This window comes from Taeniopygia guttata, chromosome 2 (genome assembly GCF_048771995.1).
Source record: "Taeniopygia guttata chromosome 2, bTaeGut7.mat, whole genome shotgun sequence".
NCBI classification, from domain to species: Eukaryota; Metazoa; Chordata; class Aves; order Passeriformes; family Estrildidae; genus Taeniopygia; species Taeniopygia guttata.
This window is the reverse complement of record NC_133026.1, coordinates 125,549,212-125,570,981: the sequence shown is the minus strand read 5'-3', so window position 1 is coordinate 125,570,981 and position 21,770 is coordinate 125,549,212. Positions and strand designations below refer to the sequence as shown.

Here is a 21,770-nt window from a genome sequence, read left to right as displayed (position 1 = left end):
TAAAGCTTATCTTCACCCCCTTCTTTTCACATCACCAAAACAGCCATTACCTTCTTACTTTCTCTATGTACTTCACAAAGCAGCACAATATTTCCAGCACACATGAGAATCCAGCAGGAGGTACCATTGGAACCTGTTTGATTAAAACTTGGCCACTTAGGTCAGTAAGGAACACCTGGTACTTTTGGCTTCTCTGTTGGCTACTTATTGCCCTATCTCTGCCTCCTCAGTTGCCTTCTCTAACACTAACTTTCTTTGTGATTAATTCTCTGCATAATTACTTCACTCTGTAATTAATTCTCTGTGCTTAGTCAGTTTGTGCCATAATGGATTCATTTTTAAAATTTATTCCCTGCATTTTTTTTGTGTACTTAACAAAGTGTGATTCACCTAATTACAGGTTCTCCATGATATTGAATCCAATTGCTATAAGTTCTTTGCATATTTATCACCTCCCGTAATTGACTGGCTATACAAATGCTTCCCTTGTTTTACCCACTGCTGTTCAATTGCTCTGTTGGTGGTTATGCTCTTTAGAAGGACATATCCAGCCTCCACCTGCTAGCTGGCGACTGCATTATCATTCTCTGGTTTATAATTTCTTTCATCCTCCTGACATATAATTCCAGTTTGTTTCTTTCCAATTACATTTTAGTACTTCTCTGAAGTCTGTCCTCATCTTTACATTTTTCCCTTACTAGAAACTAGTCTGTTTCCAATATTCTGGGTTTTGATCTTCTACTAAATCACCAAATGTTTCAAAGATGTTTTCCAAAGTCACAGTTGCATTTAATCAGCTTTTACTAAAGTGCATATTGACATTGCTTTGTTCTTGGTAGGATTTGAATGAGAAAGCTAAAGTAAAACTACTTTTGCTAAAGTAAAAAGTATTTCTACACATGCTGGAATTCTGCTTCTAGATCATAAAGTAGACAGAACCTTCCTTCTGGGAGATTACCATGTTAATGTTCAGTGATATTTAGTATATTCAGAGCCTACATGCTTTGGAAAATATCTCAAGTAAGCAGTGCAGCACCACAGAGGAAGGGGTGCTCAAAAAGAACTTCAGTTCACTCCAGACTCCCTCTTCTGTTCAGGTGCTTCAGGAACAGTCGCTTTCCCACTAAGAAACCAAGTAAAAGCAGAAGCTGTTGATAGCTGTCCCCTCTGATATATAAGCCTACCCATTATACCTAGTCTCTTTCATAATAAGAGGGTTCAAACCCATATCTCTCCCATTCCTGTAGATTTGCCTAACTACCTAGAAGTCTAGTCTAGGTGTAAAACCTAGACTAGAAAGGAGTGGGAGGAAGTTCCATAACCTTCCCAGCCTCTGGGTCATCATGCAGAAAAGAATGCAAAACCCTATGGAATCTGAGAAGTCAGAATGGACCATGTAACTGACCAACACCTGGAACGTGGAATGAACCTAGAAGTAAAACAGAACAGTAACCGTGCAGGAAGAATGAAGGACTTTTATTTCAGCATGTATTTATATTACAATTATTGAATCTTTTAAAACTGGGGAAAAAAAATCCTCCCAACATGTATTTGACCCTATTGCAAATAAATAAGGGCCAGTGCCAAGAGAAGAGTCTTTATCATTAGCTGTTATACAGAATTTGGTTTCTCTCCCTTCCTGGAGGTAGAAATAAAGCAGATGTATTTGCTGAGGGTACCAAAATCCTATGCTGTAAAAACTTGGCTAGTTCTGGTTAATTAGGTACTAACTAACTCTGCATGGACTGCAACTGAGTTAAAACTCTGAGAAGGGTGATTTGAATTAAATGTGAAATTTTGCAAAAACCTCTGTTTGGCCTGTTATGAATTTGACTCAAGTTGCCCTTAAGCAGCAAGACAAGACCTGTCCCTTAGCACCAGGAAAACCAGAGTTAAGTAAGACATTTTTATTTCAAAAAATACAAATGAAATATGTGATTTTATAAGCTGCAGCCCAGTAGACTAAACCTGCCAATTCAAAGAGACTTTGAAATAATCTTTTTCCTTGTCACCTTATCCTTCATGCTCGTCACTGGCACCGGCTATTATTCCCACAAAATAATATTAAAAATATTTTTTCAAAGATTACCAACGATTTGAATATGTTTAATCAGCTTTAATCACTCCTGCTGATGTGAAATATTTAACTCCTCTCAGATCTTCATTTTTCATATGAGTGACATGGTTAAATGTTAGGAAAACAAACTCAACTTCTTAATACAATCTTTCTTTCACAGAAAATAAACTTAAATAATACTTTTGTTAGCCACTGAGCTTGAGGATTAAGATGGACCTACTTACTGATTTTTTATTTCACCCCTGCTGATAGCTGAACTTTTATGAACTGATATGCTGCACATAGCATTTGTTCAAGAACTGTTGTTTCAAAAAATGCCATACTTGCAGTAGCATTTCACTGCTGTATTTGTTCATATCAGAAGATTACAAAGGTGTGCATTTTGTAATGTCAGAGCTAAAGTCTTTTCTTTCCTTCATCCATAGTTTGTTTGGTTTTTTTTCCTTGAGATCTTCATGAACCTGTAGCCATTTTTAGATATTTTGTATAGCTCAAGACCACCTCTGTGAGGCAAGGACAATCAGGTAAATGACTGTGTCAGACATATCACTGAGAGTTTGTAGACTGGTTCTCTTATTCCCATTCCATTGCTCCAAATGCAAATTTAGTCTTTACTCCAGCTATTTAAGAGAACCTACACTCTATGCTCCTTTGCAGGCAATACTGCTTAAAAGCCAATTTGAGTTAAAATTATGTTTCTAAGGCACATACGTCAGTGCTAAAAAGAACAGACTACTGAAACATTAGTCACTCTGCCTCCTACTAGTGGACTCTACCCATGTCTTTATACACCATTTCCTGTTTCAAACAATGCTGTCTACCTTCAAGTGTTTCCATGCACCATTGAAATTGACACCATTGTTTGTATATTAACTAAATTATTTTTATCATGTAAGCATGTTGTAATTTAACCCCAGCCAGCAACCAAGACCCACACAGCCTCTTTCTAACTACCTGACCAGCAGATTCGAGGAGAGAATCAGAAGAATAAAAGCTAGAAAGCTTGTGGGTTGAGATATTTTATCAGTTTATTAGGGAAGATAAAAGCCATACACACAAGCAAAGGAAACCAAGGAATTAAGTCACTTCCCATTGAAGGGTAGGTGTTCACCCATCTCCAGGAAAGCAGTGTTCCAGTCATGCAGCAGTTACTTGAGAAGATAGATACCATCTCTCCCAACTTCCTTCCTACTTCTTTCCCCTGCTTTATATTTATAGTATGGTCAGTATACAAAGCGTCGTATGGCCTGGAATATCTCTTTGGTCAGTTAGGGTCAGCTGTTCCATCTATGTCTTTCCCAGGCTTCCATGCATCCCCAGTCTCCTCACCAGTGTGGCAGTGTGAGCAGCAGAAAAGGCTTTGGCTCTGTGCAAGCCCTGCTCAACAATAACAAAAACAGCTCTGTATTATCAGCCCTGTGTTCAGCACAAATCCAGACACAGCCCTAGTAGCAGCCACTGTGAAGAAAATTACCTCAGCTGAAAACAGCACAGAGCACAAATACCAAGCTACACAAAGTTTCCAAGTAACCATCAAATATATATTCAACAGAAGAAATATAAAGTATTCCTTTATCTTTGTCTTTTTGTCTACTATGACTAATTCTCTTCTGTGTTTCTGCCAAGTATTGGAAAACAGGTCAAGCTAGTTCAGGCCAATCAGATTTGCAGGATTATTTTTCATTACTGAAGGAATAAAAAAGGACATTAAATGTTCTTTAAATCAACATTGCTTACACTAATCCTAGTAATAAACTTCAGAAATGAGTGGTAACATTTACAACTGTATTACATACATACATAGCAACTCAATTAACTATACTTAGTATTATATTATGATTGTGCAATCATATAGTAGTTTTTAAGCATCAGTGTATTTTAAAATGACTACATTTTTGTAAAAGTCACTAAGAAGTTAACAATAAGAGGAAGCATTTGACCATATATATTTAATTAATAAAAAATACATATTATGAGTGGGTGTTCTGATGGAAATACTGCTTCCACAAAAGAAAAAGAAGATAAAAGTGAGTCAGTGTTTTGTGAATCACTCTATAAAACAATATATTGTGATATTGTGGATTCAAAATTAAATAAGATTATGTCAGTTGATGATTAAGTTGAACTAAAATGTGCTTTTGAACAGACAAAAAAAGAAACCCAGTAAAGTCTTTCCTTTTTATATTAGTAACTGCTATCCATGACAAGTCCGACTTTTATGTATATCCAACCAATAGAGATGGGAGGGGAAGCATAGATGTGATACTGGTAGACTGCTAGTGCAAGGCAGTGGAGCTGGCTGGGAATTCTAGGAAAGAAATTCTTCCCTTCCTAAACTATAGCAAAGCAAAAGCACTTTTTTTGTTCTATACTGACTGCTACTATCCAGCTGCTGACATTTATTCATATCTTAATATCTAAAAACTTATCGAAGAGAAGTAAACAAATAGGTTTTCTAAATTGCATCTTGTTCCTTGCTCCTTGGGGTCCTAGGCTTATAAATTTAATCAGATTTATTTGGAGGGATTTCATTAAGCAGTGTTTTTCCCACAAAATGATATTGCCATAACTGTCACTTTCCCCCTCCATCTTAAAACACAACCATCAACATTTATCCCAATACAGTTTTAAAATGCACTATCCTTACTGGAAGGCCAAATATCTGGAATGTCTTGACACCAGTGGGCTTCATTCCTCAACTCCCACTACAATGCATTGGGAATTTCATCCACCTGTATGCCAGTACAATGGGAATGCAAATAATTCAGAAAAATTCAAACCCATTATTTTGTTGAGTTAGCATGGATCTGTGTGTTTTGAAAATTGCAGTCATTGTTGATGCCTTGGCATGGTTTTGCCTTTTTTCTCACTCATGATTTCACCACCATGACCAAATTTATGCAAAGCTGTCCTGCAAGCCTGCCACCTTCCTGCTGGATCACTGTTTATTCTGGAAACCAACAGTTGTAGTCTAAATTTTTCCATAAAATGAATACCACACTGTTCTTAAGGGCATTTTTGGGCCTGGTTTCACAAGTTAGAAGACTCCAAGCTAGATTCAAGCAGTAGAGAGCAAAGGGTTTGGTTTTTTTTTAAATGTGACTATTCAGACAGCCCTCTCAAAAAATCAGACTGAATACCTTGAGAATATCTATCAATCTTAGAAATTATTATCCTCTGCGTTGGAATGTTTATGTGCAAGCACCATATATTTTTTACTTTGTACATTTTGCTTCTCATACACGTTGTCATTCCAAAGATGGATTGTCTTATTCAGGAGGGTGTTACACTAAACAGTGTAACTACAATGGCATTTTGTTTCAATGAAGAATGCCCTTCTAACAAAACCCTCTTGATTGTCCCCTGAGTGCCTCTTTTTTTTTTTTCTAAAAACCCCCAAAACCCTTTAGGAACTCATAACTGGATTCCTTTAGAATGAAACCAAACCAGAAGAATAACTCCATAAGTCAAACTACTTTATTTAAGCTGCTGATTGTCACTCATTTCAGTGGATCACAATACACCTCATTGAAAATTTATCTGTTAGATATGCCAGATATTTGTCTGACAGATATAAATTCAATGCCATGCTTTCAGCACCATTTCACTGCTCTAATTGTTCATATCAGATTTTATGCTATGCTAGTATAGATGCATCTAGGAGTGACTACTATAGCAAAGAAAATTCCCAAAGGGAGGTGCTTACAGAAATGTTGAGATTAGCTTTGCTGTCACTCTAGATTGAGTACTTGGCTTTTTGGATTGTGGAGTGAAGGCAGGGAGAACTGGGACACTACAAACCATGAATTCAAAAGGGAGCAGAAGCTGCAACAAGTGCTGGAATTTTTTACTTCTTTTAAAGGAATAACTCTCTAAATATGGAGGGTTACTAACTATCAGAAAAGTAACTTGACAGTATCCATGTAAAATATAAAATATAAATATAAATATAAAATATTAAATATAGATATAAAATATTAAAAGTTTGATTTTCTTTGAGCTGTCTCAAACTTAAAATACAGCACATACAACAGGCTCCTGATTTATTTTTTGCCATGTTTTGCTGCCAAGTTTTTCCTCTATTGTCATATTACTTAAAGTATTTGTGAAGGCTGAGCTTATTCCTCCATTATGCAAAATGTCAGACTGATGACAACTATCAAATTATTTTTCAACACGAAAGTTTAAAAAAAGATATGGAACTAATTATAAGAAAGCATCACTTAAGGCCACCTAAATGGCAAGAGACCATGCCAATTGCTTCAAACTCTATGGACTTACTACTTGAATGCCTTTGAAAAAGTTACTAGTAACAGAAATTAAGAAATAGACTAGACAAAGTACAACATACTCACATCCTTAATGATATATTTCAATCATTACTCAGCAGTGAACAGTACTGCCATGGCAGCTGAAGCAACATATTTGATGCAGTACAAACTTTGAAGCATAGATAATTTTTTAACATTTTTATTCATTAGAAGATTATCTACTCTTCACTTTTCTTCCTGTATTTCACAAGGCACTTCTGGACAGATTTATCTGTCCTCTACCTTGCTGCACCACTTTTCTTGTCCCTCATAAATACAGAAGAGTGCTCTGAATTGACCACTGTTGAGCTGGCTACTGATGAATCTATTTTAAAACCACAAGTAAATTACATATTCTCAAAGGTGAACTTATCATAAGCATGCTGTGTACAGTTGGCACTGAAACAGAGTTATGCAGGAAATTGTTCAGAGGTCAGGTCCCAGAAGTGGTGTCTTTTAGTGCTTATCTACTGAAGAAATAATGTCAGACACTGTGATTCCTTCAAAAGTATTATTATAATTATTTAAAAATTCATTTTCAAAATTTAAAACCTTTTCTCTAGATACAGAATCAGCAAAAGCACTTGAGCCTTCAAAACCTGAAAACTCAACTGAACCAGCTAAGACAACTCAACAGGAAGAGCATGAACTCAAAGATGGGAAAGAAGATGCTATGTGAGTAAATTCAATTAAAGATTTTGAAGATTCTACCTCACATCCTGAGTAAATATTTCTGTGTGCCATATATCTGTTCTTTAAAAGTCCCTCCTGTAAGGATCTGAAGAGCTTTATTTCAGTTTCAAGGTAGCATATATATGAGGCATTCATTTATTATGTGCTTTTGATAGTTTGTTGTGTACATCATCCTAAATTGCAGGAATGAGGAAAAGGATTGGCTCAACTACAGTTATATGCAAATTTAGCAGTGCTGCTGCTTAATAATTACTATGTCTTAGCAAAGAAGAAAGTCCCAGAATGCTATCCTGAATACCTAGAATATCTGTCACATCATTTTGGCTTGAAACTTTTTACCCTGCACAATTTTTTCCTGAGCTATAACATTAAATTAGCATTAGTCTCCACAATCAGAAGATCAGTACTATCTCTTGCTGAAAAGAAATAAATAAATGAAACTGTAGTACTTCTTCAGGGCAGAATCTTGGTGATGTAAAAAGCTGAGGTGATTGTTTTGTGAAAATAAAAATAAATATGAAGTCTAGAAAACAATAAACTTTGAATAGTTTATAGTAATTTCAGAAGCAGAGATTCATAGATTCATGGAATCATAGAATTCTTTGAGTTGGTAGGGACTTTTAAAGGTCATCAAGTCCCATACCTATGTAATGAGCGGGGACAGCTATAAGTGGATCACGTTGCTCAAAGCCCCATCCCAGCTGATCTTGAATGTTTCCAGGGATGGGGCATCCACCACCTGTCTGCCTAACAGGTACCAGTGTTCCACCAGTCACACTGTAAAAATTTCTTCCTTATATCTAATCTAAATCTGCCCTCTCTATGCTTAAAATGTTAAATCTTGTAATTGCACAACCTCTGCTAAAATGTTTGCCCACATCTTTCTACAGGCCTCCTTCAAATATTAAAAGGTTTCTCCCTGAAGCTTTCTCTTCCCCAGGCTGAAAAACCTCAACTCTCTCAGCCTTTCCTCATAGGAGAACTGCCCCAAACTTCTGATCATATTTTTGGCTCTCCTTTAGGCCTGCAGATGACACCACTCAGCTTGGTGTCATCTGCAAACTTTCTGAGCGGGCACTTGATGACACTTGCTGTGTCACTATGGAAAATAAAGGTCTTGATAGAACAGCTCAGGTTGGAAGGCTTCTCCAGAAGGAATGAGATCCAAAATCCTGCTGAAAATATTTAGAGGTTAGACTCAACTCCCAGGTTAGATCAAGGCACCCAAATTTTTTTTCAGCATAATTGTGAATCTATATTATCAAGACTGGAATTTCCATAGTTTCTCTAGGCAATCTGGTCCATCCTTTGACCACCCTTATTATGAAAACTAAACGGAATTAAATTTTCCTTTGCTTTAACTTGCTTCTTCTCTCTCTCATACTCTCCTTTTTTTATCATCAGTCAATGCTTACTATTCCACTGGTAAAACTTGTAACCATGGTTAACATAATTATGTGCTTATGAAACAAAAGGGTATGTTTCTTATTAGTAGAAACAAAATCTGTCTGCTAAAAGAAAATTTAAAATATTTACATTAAACACTGCTTTCTCAGAGGTGTTCTGACTCAGTGTCACATGTCTATCCAGATATACCTAGTCAGCTTAATTTGAGCAACAGCGTGTAAAAGTAGAGTAAATAGTTGGTAAATTCTACTGCCAAAACAGTTACTACATTCTACAGTAGAATCTGGAAGTAATGGCACTGGTGTCATTGCACTGCCCTGAAACTAAACTAACCAGATCTGTTGTATGACTGTCAGAGCTGAAGGAAGAATGATTATTAAAATGTGCATTTGATAGAATTTAATTCATTGCTTCTTAAGGTTCATGGAAGTCTATTAAGACACCATTCCCAATAAAGATTACTGCCTTTTTGAGTCTATGTGTTCATATTTGCTCACTAGAATATTTTAGGGAAATCAACTGCCTTTATCACATTGAGAAAAGCTGAGCATTTGAGTCAAATAGATACACGTGATCTACAAAAGTAGTAGTAAACAAAACATGCTCAAACCACTGTCTAGCACTGAGACCAACTAGAATAATAAAATATGCCTCCCGAAGAGTTTGGTCATTGCTAATTTCTAGGTATTACTATACCTGGGAGTTATCTGGAAAAGTGCTAGTTTGATTAGTGAAAGCCATTTCAAGGACTGTTAGGACAGTCAGGATAGTCAAGTAAGAGTCCAATTGTCCAGGAGTTTTCTATGTTACTGTTTAATCCATATTTAGATAGTGCTCAAATGGTGATTAGTAACAAGTGCCATCCCTTGGGCAACACCAGAGCATGTGGTGCAGCCTACAAACTGGAGGGAATGGATGTCATCCAGAGGGACTTTGACAGACTTGAGAGGTGGGGCTACACAAACCTCATGGAGCTCAAAAAGACCAAGTGCAATGTTCTGTACATGGGTCATGCTGATCCCCACTATCCATACAGCCTGCAGGATCAATAGATTGAGAGCAGACCTGCAGAGAATGACTTGGAGATATATTGGTGAATGAAAACTTAGCCATGGAATGGCAATGTGTGCTTAGAACACTGAGACCCAACTGTATCAGCTGCATGAAAAAACATGTGGCCAGCATGTCGAGGGAGGTGATTCACCCTTGTCCACTCCAGCTAGCTAAAATTTCACCAGAAGTGCTGCATCCAGCTCTGGAGTCCTCAGTATAAGAAAGACATTGGCCTGATCTAGGGAGAGCCACAAAAATAATCAGGGAGAAGCACATCTCCTAGGAGGAAACGGTGAAAGAATTGTGATTGTTCTTGCAATTCTATAGGGGGTAATGATTTTAAAGAAGGCAGATTTAGACTAGATATGAGGATGAAATTTTTTGTGATGAGAGTGGTAAGATCAGGTTTGTCAGAGAAGTTGTGGATGGCCCATTGTTGGAAGTTGTTCAAGGTCAGGATGGACATGGCTTTGAGCAAATTGATGCAGTGTACAATGTCCCTGTTCAAAGCAGATGGGATGGACTAAAGGATCTTTAAATCAAACAATTCTATGATTCTACTATATTGTTATGGAAATCAAAATTGGTAGAATTTTCTTAACAGGAATTTCAGGCTTTGCGCAGATATATTCCAGGTTGCCGTAAGGGCTCACTGAGAGAAGAGGAGATGGGAGCCAAGCTAACTCCAGCACAAGCAGTTCCCTTAACAAGAAAGTTCAGCCCCACAGGGTCTGACACAGCAAGCAGAGAAGGCTCAGTCTCCATCAACAGGCTCCATGAATAAGGCCAAGTGGTGGACCAGGTTTAGAGTCCATCCAGGGAGTCCAGTCAGGAGCAAAAAAGACAGGGTCAGAGACAGGGCTGGAGGCAAGGCTACAAGACAGGTCCGAAGTCTGTCTAGGAGACAGGACCAGAGACAGAATTGGAGGTAAACACACCTAAACATAGCTCAGGCAGCAACCAAGGCCTGACCTGAAGTGGGCAACAAAGGCCCATGGGCACAGAGTGTGGGTGGAAGTCCCACTGGGAGTCCCAGGGCAATTAATTTAGATAGACTATTTTCTTATGCTAATTGTCTTTCAAGAGTCAAAGTTTAATCAAAAGTCACCTGATTTGCAAGAAATCATCAGCATGCCCATTTGCCTGAGTAATATACATAATGAAATAATGTTCATAGATATATACTTTTTTCACAAATCATATGCATACAGAGCTCATCAACTTTCATGAAAATGTTAATAGAAAAGTTTTCACCTTATCTGCTGTTACTGTGACATTTAATTTTTTTAAATGCATCTGTGCAGTCTCAGATATATAGAATATGGAAGAAGGAAGGAAGGCAATTTTACTGTTTGGAGCAGCACATTTTTTAATTTCCTCTTTTCCTCCAAAAGAGCAATTTTTTTTTTTTTTTTTTTTTTTGCTTGCTAAGTCAATGACAATTCCCATAGATTTTTTTTGTCCATGAAAAAAATTAAAAAAAAAAAAAGAAAAATAATCTGCCTTTTCCTCTCAGCATATCCTCATTTTTTAAAATACTCCAGTACATGGTGATGGACATTGATAAAGAGTAAACAGATACAGCACTGGTCTCAGCCACCTGAATACTGTGTCTGAAAGAAGAAACCCACAAGACTGTACCAAACACTGAATTACGGCATAGTGACTGAAACATTTAATATGTTTCCTAATAGCTTGGATAGAATTGCACACAAATTGGCTCTGTCTGCTAATATATTTTTTCTCCCCTCTATCTTTTTTGATAATGTAACAGAGCAACAAGTAGTTTTCATTAATGGCTAATTGCTGAGCAATAATAACCTCTGGAAGGGTGGGCTAAGACTACCCTGTCTGTTCACAGCAAGAAATAAGGGAGCAGAAGAACAAACTCAGCGCCTCATTTGCACTCTAATAGAAGACAGGGGAGTTTATTAACAAGAAACTAGCACAAAGCTTCAAGGTATGAGATAAAGTTGCATCAAGTCCTGGAAAAGACAGAGTATTGAAGAAAGTAAACAAAGCATCTGAGAGTAGAGATCAGAGAAAATGGAGGGACACAAAGTCCTTCTATGACCTCTTCTCTCCTATGTGTCTTTTAAAAGCCTTTAAACCCTGTTGAATTTGTAAGAGTATTTCATCTTCTCAGATTACCAAAGAGATTACTAGGTACTATTTATACTAAGGCAGTACACTGAAACTCCAGTCAAAGATCATGAACATTGCTGTGCAAAATACTGCATAATAATCCATATTTGGAGGCTAAATTGTCAAGACCACAGAAAGGAAAAAAAAATTGCAGTAGGTAACTGGGACTTCCTATGCTTTTATATTTCATGTCAAAATCTTTCACATTCTCAGTTATGTTTAGAGAGGAAAAAAAAATTATATCTGATATGCCACCTTCAGAATCTAGCTGTTAAAAACAAAACATAAAAAATATTAAATGCCTTAAATACATTTTAAGAAAATGCTAAATTTATTTTAAAAATATCATTCCCACCTAGAAAGCATACTCATAATTCAGGCAAACAGAACTTCATTCTTGTGGTTTGCCTTTTTCATAGCCACATCCTATTACTTAATAGACTTTACCAGTCATTCTATAAAGAAGATTTTTTTCCATCTTTAATTTGCCTAATAGCAAGAAAAGAAAACAAAACAAAGATTAAGAGGCAATTTGCTAGGTGGTGCATAGCCAGGTAATAAAGAGAACTCCTGCTGGTAGCATGTTCTTAGTGAGTAATGCACTTCATTTACCTCAATAACCTCGAACAAGAAAATTACTGTGCTTATTAGTGCTTGCCATCCACTAGTTACAACACATCAATTCACTGAGTAGATGCACCTTAGAGAAACTATGCCCTATCCCAAGTACAAAATCTCAGCACATTAGTGAAACAGACCCAGTAGCAACCCTCTGCAGAGTCTCTAGAAATCCTTGATTACCGTAGGAACACCAGGGATGTACAAAAATCACACTCCAATCGAATTTAGAGGAAGTAAAATAAGGCCAATGCTGGGACTTATGAAAAATCCCAGTTTAAACGCAGTTCCAATTTTCTGGAAAGGCTAATACATTTCCTTAGTTGTTTCCAACTAATCACTGCAATACTTGAAATTGTAAACAGATGGAATCCATGTAGTATATTTATTAAGCATGACTGAAAAGACATTAATGTGTTAAAAAAAAAAAAAACCTTAACACTTACATTCCCTCTGTTTAGGCCTTTTTTTTTTTTTTTGTTCAGAGCCTTTCACTTCTACTGCTTGGACTTGAGTTTCTGAAATGACTACATTGAGAAACTGCAAATTAAATAGAAAGGTGATGGTGTGCTGCCTGTACCAAAATGGATTAAACTTTCTATAATCTTTGCTGAGATGTATTTTCTCAGAGCCTTTAAATTCTATCTGATCTGCAGGATGCAGTTACCTTTGCTATTTAATTTCACTCACTCTGCATGGCAATCAAGTAGGTAGCCTGAAATTAAAAAGTAGTGGATTCATAAGTTTTTCATTGAAGAATAAATGAAGTGAGGAAAGGATAGGAATGTCATTATACAGACTGAAATGCAGGCTTTTTTTACCCTTGCATTGTTTCAAATCATACACTCACACATATTTTTGCTAACTGTATCAATGGAAGAAATTGGGTTTTTTTGAATATGTAACAAAGGGTATAGTTTGTCATAATTTCCTGCTGATTAATTTCTTTGATTAAAGGCAATTTCTGTGCATTTTGTGTAAATCCTTAATTTACTTATTATTTTTTAAAGCAAGAAACCTTTTTGTAAAGGGAAAAATTATAATTTATTCAAAATATTATCTCTGTTATTATATGTTGAGTCAATTTTGGGGAAAAAAAGCAAAGCAATGAGCATTGTGGCAAGTACACTGTGTATTATAAAACATTTATATTTAAATTGCATTTGAATTTAAATCACATAATGCTTATCATTTAGTAAAAGAAAACTGATTATTACTTCATGACAAGTGTAAGTATTCATGCCTATGTTTAATCTTGTCCATATTTTATTAAAACCCCCTGTTTCCAGTTATTTACTCTTTTTCCAAATCTTAGCAATTTAGGATGAAAACGTCCCATGTTGAACAGCCCAAGAGAGGAACAGAGGAAACAGTGCCAGGTGGAAATACGAGGGTCAGATGAGATGTCAAACACAATCATCCCAGTTTTATTCAGTACCCTGGGTAAATGATACTTTAGAGGAGAGGGGGATGAGCAGGGTCTGCACAGAACACTCCTACTCTGCTGCTGCATTGGAAAGGAATGGGTCAGGGTCTTGCAGCAGGGGAAAGGATGGTCTTAAATACAAGCAATTGGAAGTCATCTCAGAGGAATAGGTTCTTTCTCTCCAAGTTTCTTTGTGATCCTGGGAAAGATACATGCACTCAGCTTCTTCACAGGTTGCTGTACAACAGTTTACCTTAATGAAGGTAGACTTGCAACACAATGGTCACACTAAGGTAATTTTATATAATTAGCATGAGCAACAATGACCCATGGCATGAAGTTTGGGAACACACACAGAGTAAAGAATTAACTGACATTCTTAGTCATCATACAATTATTACCCTTGTACCAAATCCTCTTCATTAGGGGAAAAAAAAAAAAAGTGAAAAAATTAAAATGTGCAGATGGACAAAAAGTGAGATAAAAGAGAAGGGACTGTAAATTTTACCCCATGTTCAAAATGCATAGGATAAATTGTACCAAAAGAGATTTACATTGAAAAAGAAGAAATTGTAAAATGAAGCTAGTGAAGCACAGAAATAAATTCTTCAGGAAAATTATGGAATAGCCATGACTAGACATATTTCAGAAAAGGTTAGATACGAATCTTTCAGGTGTACCTCATCCTGCTTTGAGCTGTGAGGACAGGAATATCTCAAACTTCTCTACAGCCTTATGGTTATATGATTATTTTAGGGACTCTATCAAAGCACATGACAAATGAAAGCATCTATTGGAAATTAAGTTTTTCAAATTTGAGACTTTTTTCCTACCTTTGAAAACATTCACAATGGGAAATTTCATGGCATTTCTAATTTACTTTTTAATTCCCTGCATATTAAGAAAAACTGAAAGATATAAAATAGGAAGTATTTATGCTGTGCTCATGAACTCTGTACAGCACTGTATCATACTCTGATTAAATTATTTTACATAACCATAAATTAAAGGCTTATGTAAATAAGATACATGTTTGTATTTAAATGTTTTAATGTTAAAATGTTAAAAATTCCTGATAAATGGCAGATGCCTCAGACAGATTTAATTACTTACAGATAAGAAAGCCCCAATGACACAACAGCACCACATAAGGAAATAAATGAGAATTACTTCCTTAGACTATTATACCTTTGTTCTAAAGCAATTAGTATTAGAAATCATTCTGTCCTTATTTCTTACATCATATTAAATACTGCAATTAAAACATGTATATCACCAATGACCTTAAGGAAAGGTGATTTTTTTCATAGCTAATTGATAATTTAAACATTCCTACTACTTTATTTCTAATACCTTTATAGTTCCTACTGCAGATTTTTAAACTAAAATAAAATCTTATTTGCATGTTAATCTGGTACCTCAATGAGAGTTCCATGTGTTCAGCATTGAGACAGACTTCTCCTTAGAGACTACGGTAAAGAAGATTAGAGGATTCACAGATTGTTGTGACTGAATAACTAGAAGGATTGTCAAAGAAGATGATGTGAAAAAAAAAAATTGAGCAAAAAAGCAGGAATCTCCACAGCCTAGATTATGAAATTTTAGTCTGCATTGCATCAAGAAGTTTATTGTGAGTTCAATACTTGTGGATACATCTAAAAGATAGTGCCTTCCTTGAACACTGTTGTTTCCATATATGTTTTGCTTTATGAACACAACACGAGGTCTGGGAAATGGATGATCTATGCATTTTTTCTCAAGAACATTTGCTTAAGGCTTAAACAAGCATGATCTCTGTACAAAGATTCTAAACTAAGGGAAATTCATTAATTCCAATGGAAAGATATTCTTATATGTCGTCTGCATGAATCTTGTAAATGCCTATGGCCCATTCTTCCTTATACATACATAAAACCAAAACCAACCCAAATATTAGGGTATCACTATGTTTAAATTAATGAAATAGGTAATAAAATATATAGTAAGATAAAGGAACACCCATTTGAAATAATATTGTGTTGTGAAGAGCAACTCAATCCTAAAATGAAATTAAATAAAATGTGATTTATTCTGTTTTATTGCAAAGAGAAGTCAATATAATGTCAGTATTTAAAAAATGCAGCAAATAAAAAAGGGCATAATCTTCTGTATCAGTAAAGATAGGGCTTTATCAGATACTTCCCTTGCTAGGAGTGGTTCAGATTAGATATTAGGAAAAAAAGTCATCAGTGAAAGGGTGGAAAGGCATTGGAATAAACTGCCCAGGCAAGCATCTGGATGTGGCACTTGGTTTAGGGATAATTATGATATTGCTGGGTTGACTGTTGGACTAGATGATCTTGAAATTCTCTTGCAACTTTGATTCTGTGACTAAAAGAAAAGATGATGGGTCAGAGGAAGATACTTTTTTCAAGACGGTTAAGGAGAATTAAAATTTAATTAAGAGCATTTTGAAAGTCTGTGGAATCCAATGTATGAACATCTTGTTGCAAGACTTTAAGATAATCTATATATCTTAGAAGCTTACTTTCAAAGCATTTGAGCTGTTAAGATTTTTGGAAGAAGTGGGTGGTAAATATACAAGTTAAGTCTTTTATCCACTTCCCAAACATTTATATATTTCAAGTTTGTTTGCTGAAAAGGATTTAATGTCATTCTGCATACATTCTTTTGACTTCTTGGGAATCTCAGCCTACAAGAGTTTTCATGATCTTAGCTAACATAATCTTGAAGTCTATCACACTTGTTTTAACTGCTTCTCACTCATAATGAAAGCTGCCTAGAATTCTGGTCAATAAAGGCTTGGAAACTTTCTTTGGAAGTTTAACTCATGATAATTCACTGTTCCTCCATTCACATTTCTTCTTCCCACATTGCTTTTTCTCATCTCTAATACCTATTTTCCCATGGTTCAGCACCAAAATTTTATTTCATAGACAGTGATCTTATTATGTCTCTATCTGTTTTTTTCTCCTTTTCAAAGTCATGTTCCCAGTAACCTTGGCCATTCTAGTGTCTTAGACTATGGGAATGCACCTTTTGATGGCCTATATCCCAATATTAATATTTACTTCCTTCGCAGTATGCAATATGCATTCTGCAGTTATATTTGCACCAGTGTTTTTCATAGCCAGATTATGAATGGCCCATAGGCAACTTCCCTTTGACTAAACAAATTTATCCTTTTGTCACCTGAACCTGATGATCTCAGCATTTACAAATTAAATTCTTACAATTTGATTTTAAGTACGTTTCTGTAGTATGGGGCATTAGCCTTGTCCTCATTTCTATTACTTGGACTAAATAACTCAAATTTTCCTGCATAGGAATCATTGCTACTTTTTAAACTTCCAAATCCAATGTCCTATTAAACATCATTAGTACTCTACTACATTTTTTACCAAAATCATGACAGAGACTATTAAACCTCACTCCTAAAACCCCATCAGCATCCTGTGCAGATAAAGGACAAAAATAGTCTCTCTTCACAGGCAATTCAGAGCAGAAACCTATCTCAGTCATTCTGAACCTCTCCTCAGGGAAGCCTTCTTTGGACTATAGAGAGAGACAGTATAATAAATTTAGCTTTTTGGAATACCTCTCTTTCTGTACCAAGCAAGTGACTAATATGTTGGATTTTTTCTATCACTAGTTTTCTTAGTAATTTAGGATGACTGCTCTTAGGCTTGGAACTCAGGGCTTCTATGGCATTACTCACACTGGGATTGTCAGCAAAAATTGAAGATGTCTTTTTGAATCAATACATTTCATGACACCTGGAATTACATTTTTCTGTCTCTCCAAAATCTTTCTCATCTGTGCCACATGTTTCATGTATGATCATATCCTTCTGAATACTGATTATCCAAATTAGAGATTCTCCCTAGTTTATTCAGAAAAGACAATTTTTTTTCAAGACACAGATTGTAAATGCCATCATAAATCACATCAGAGCTCTATAAAAGTATTGAAAGCTCTATTGCAGGACCAAGGACTCTATTTCCATGTAATTAGCAGAAAGTTTCTTAAGTGCTGAAAAAAAATATAGGGTTATAACTGAAATCAGCAAAAAGTATTATGGATATTTTCCAGGCAGCACACATTTATGAAATACATTTTCTCAGGGGTCGCCTGGTAGATTAAACATGAAATTGAACTCAGATATTTGGTGTTCATGGCCAGAAACAGGAAGGAATTAAAACCCTAGATTGCAACTTAGAAAAAGGCAAAGTTTCTGACCTATTGTATTTCTTATCACTGTTTGTTTGAACTCTTAACTCTTAACTCTTGTTATATGAACTCTTGAACTCTTAAAAAAGAGAAACAGAAAACTTTCAAGCCACAGTACTTAACAGCTGTTGCAAACATAAGTATACTCAATAGTATACTCAATTTACAATAGTATACTCAATTTTGATAGCCTATTTCAAGGTGATATTCTTTAACTATGCCATAGGTGTCTAAAGCTTCTCTTGTGGCTTGGGGAGAATAAAGGCATTGCAATTTTATCACTAAACAAACAAGTTTAAATCTACAAGTTATAAAAATAAAATCAAGAAGTGAAAAATATCAGAATATTATTATACTTCTCATGTTACATATATTGCTATCATTAAACAAAATATGTTTGAGGTAGTATCTAGACTGTGTGCATAGTACATGAGTTGCCATCTTGATTTTCATTTCCTAGGCCACATGAAATTACTTGTACAGAGAATGAGCATTTCTACTCTGTAAAGGACTACATGGAGAGTAAATAATATAGACCTAGGCCTATTGTAACACATTGCACAAGATCTAAGATAAAATGCGACAGAAGGAGTCAAGGTTAATTAAAAGTAATTTAGTGAAGTTTAAATGGGCTTCATTAGCCCAGGCAATTTAAAGTGCACCCCCATACAAAGTATGTATACAATAAACACCCTCAAATTAGCAGTATTCAACATGCAGTCTCTTCCATCTATATTAACCAAAGAAAATTTAAAGCAAGCATTTCATTACAAGAAAATAATGGAGTAGGAGGTAATGCAAGCCAAATGAGAAGTAGGGCAAGGAAAATCAATTTCTCATCAATTGCAGGGCAAATAACTTTAAACTAAGTCACGTAGATTCTAATCAGTGCCAAATGGAAACATGGCTCCTCTGCACTACATTGCACCAAATTCATGATAGAGAAAACTTTGAGTGTTGTTGGGAAATCTGTGAAATAAGAGGAAAATCTCAAGAAATTTGTGGCTTATTCCTAGAAAGAAGTTAGAAGGGGCATTTGGCTTGACACTTGTGGTAAGTGGTGCCTAACTATAAGATAGCTAATGACCTGAGCAAATACAGTGACAGGAAAGACTAAGAACTATTTTAATTTCTTTGCATAGAAGCAAAAAACTAATTGTGAGATGTTAGCTGAAAACAAGAAAGGATGTAATTACATTGCAGATGGCCTGAGGAAAGGGACAATGTGACACAAAAGGAACTGTGATGTGATTACAAAATGTATCAGAACTGTTTTGATTACTCTCCTGTCTGAGGAGCTTTAAGAAATAGACAGGATACAGGGCTTAAAATAGAGAACTGACAAGCATACCCTTCCCAACTTTTGTTTCTGCTGCTGCTTCTAAGTGGAGCATATCTCCACTTTATCCAATGGTTTTATTGCTGAAGGATTTTTATATGCTTAAATTATACTTCCTTGGGCACTGTGATTCGTGTTGTGTCTCCAGAAAACTGCTTCTCAAAAAGCTAGACACATCCCACTCTGACACTCTCCTTTTTTAGCTACAGCTCCTTCTGTTAGAAATTTTAAAATAGGTTTAGGTCTTGAGGAGACATGGTGTTTACTCAAAGAGCACTATGCAGTGGTGCTCATTTCTTCCCTTCCCAAGGCACTATCATACCACTTTTTCCCTACTCACATTTGGGAAGATTTTCTCAAGAATCTGGGCATTTCAAGCATATGTCACTTTTGATCTGCTGCTACTCTTGCTGTAGTCACATCCCTGTGGTACCTGGGACAGCTGAAAAACTGTTAAGAAAGAAAGCAGAATTTCCCGCTGTAACTCCTATATTGGGCATAGCCTTCAGAATTTCAGTACAGGGTGGCAACTGTGACCTGTGGCAATTGGGAGGGGACCTCAAGCTGCCCTGTGCCAGTCACAGCCATTTCCAGCCATCTCTGACACCCGTGAATCACATCAGCTGAGAAGGGTTGAGTCAAGGGTACAGAAAAAAATCCTGTGTCCTGGTCTTTACACAGAGGAAGTCCAAATGTGTGGCCCAGCTGCCAGCTGAGTTGCACTCAAAAACAACCCCAGTCTACAAAATCAGACAGTAGCAAATAATCAAGGATGAAATTTCAAGTAAGAATAAGCACAGAAGAGTTGATCAAGAATCACTTTCACCTGGATTTTCTGTTTGACTGCCCAGCATGAACAAAACCTAATGAAAGCATTAGTTTCAGTGCAGAGTATGAGTCTGCAGGTGTTTGAAAATCGATAGTCCTCAGGTTTGAACAAATGCTGTGAGTGCTGGAATATCAGCATAGTGTTACCATGACCCTGAGCAAACTCTTAGCAGAAAAAGAACAAACCTCAGCAAGAAGATCAGTGTTTTGTTTCCACTGAAAATTTTTACCTCATGTTAGCTATTAAAAACATAAAAACCATGGATGAAATAATTTTACCCAGCCTTAGAAAGTGTAAAGTAAGTATAAGTCCCTCCTCCTCCTCCTGCATTTCCCGTCATCATTGGTATATTTCCATATCACAACGAGTACGTTTTTATAAACAGATGTGAAGAGGATGCCTTGTAACTTAGTGAATACATCAGGAAAGCTCTAGGCCTTACACAGCCACAGAAGAACTTGGTGAAAAGCAGCAGTGGGGAGCCATTAGTGCAGTAGGCTAAACAAGGTACCCTGACCTCTGTGTGAAACAACACACAGACTGCTGCTGACATGAGCAGGTAACTTAGGTTTCCACTTAGCATGAAAGTGATATGAATAAGCAATGTGCTCAGTAATGATCCAATCTCAATGTCTGACTTCAGTTCAGAAATAGAATTCCCACTGTTTCCTTCCGTTGATTTCCAGTACATGAAGCCTTTTTCCTCCTTTTGTTTTAACCAGCGCACAGAAGCCAACACGTCCGGGTCCCCAAACAAACGAGTATGCTGATGCCCAGCTTCAAGAGCTTGTCAAAAAATTGCGTGAAAGGGCAAATGTCTATAAGGAAAAGCTGAATGACCCAGTGATATCTTCACCTGAAGCAAGTCCTCCAACTTGTAAGTGCCTCTAGAAATAGCTGTGCATTTTTTCAGTTTAAAACTGAAAATAATTTTGTGGTAACAGAAAATACTGTCATAATTTTTTTGTAAGTATAGTGTGCTTATCCACTGGAAAGGATCACTTTGTGCCCTATGAAGTCAATTTATCACTATTTCTCTCCAGTAAGCCAGAATCCTTAAGTACAATTACTCCCTTTGAATTACTCCCTTTGAATTACATCACTGAAGAATTTGAGGAAAAACTTTACAAAGGCAGTATCTAGAATCAGTCGTGTCAAAAAGTTTTCTGTATTTTGAAATAGCTCCCAGAGATGTTTATTCATGCAGATGAATCTGAAACATATGAAGAAACATATGAAGTAACATATATCTTATGAGTGGATGTTACTCACTTTGATATGAGATCTTCTGTGTAAAAAAAATAAATAAAATTTTAGCCTTGACAGAAATCTGGACACACTGAAGAGTTTAAGTCTATACTTTAAATAGAGCAAACTCATCTGACCTTAATTAATCATTGACTTTTGACAAAATATGAAACATAAACCAATTTTTCTCCTCTTCAGAGGAAAGTTTAAATTTTCTTTTCCTTTCCACAAAGAATTGAGTGTGGTGGTTTTACATTCTGGTACTTTTTAGAAGTTCTTCATTGCATATATGGTTTTTAAAAAGCTATAAAAATGGTGCCTGAAAAATAATAAACTATACCAACTGATAAAGGAATTAAAAAAAAAAAATGTTTCTTTGCTGATCTACCTCTTTG

General features: G+C 36.0%; 1 protein-coding gene across 1 annotated transcript in view; it reads left to right on the top strand.

Annotated features, from left to right (window-relative positions):
• The window catches only part of CNGB3 (cyclic nucleotide gated channel subunit beta 3), a 58,969-nt gene that overhangs the window by 4,570 nt on the left and 32,629 nt on the right, over window positions 1-21,770 (top strand). Inside the window, exons 3-4 of the mRNA XM_072924303.1 lie at window positions 6,951-7,062; window positions 20,850-21,004. Coding sequence (XP_072780404.1) covers window positions 6,951-7,062; window positions 20,850-21,004 — 267 coding nt within the window. The remainder of the gene's footprint in view (window positions 1-6,950; window positions 7,063-20,849; window positions 21,005-21,770) is intronic.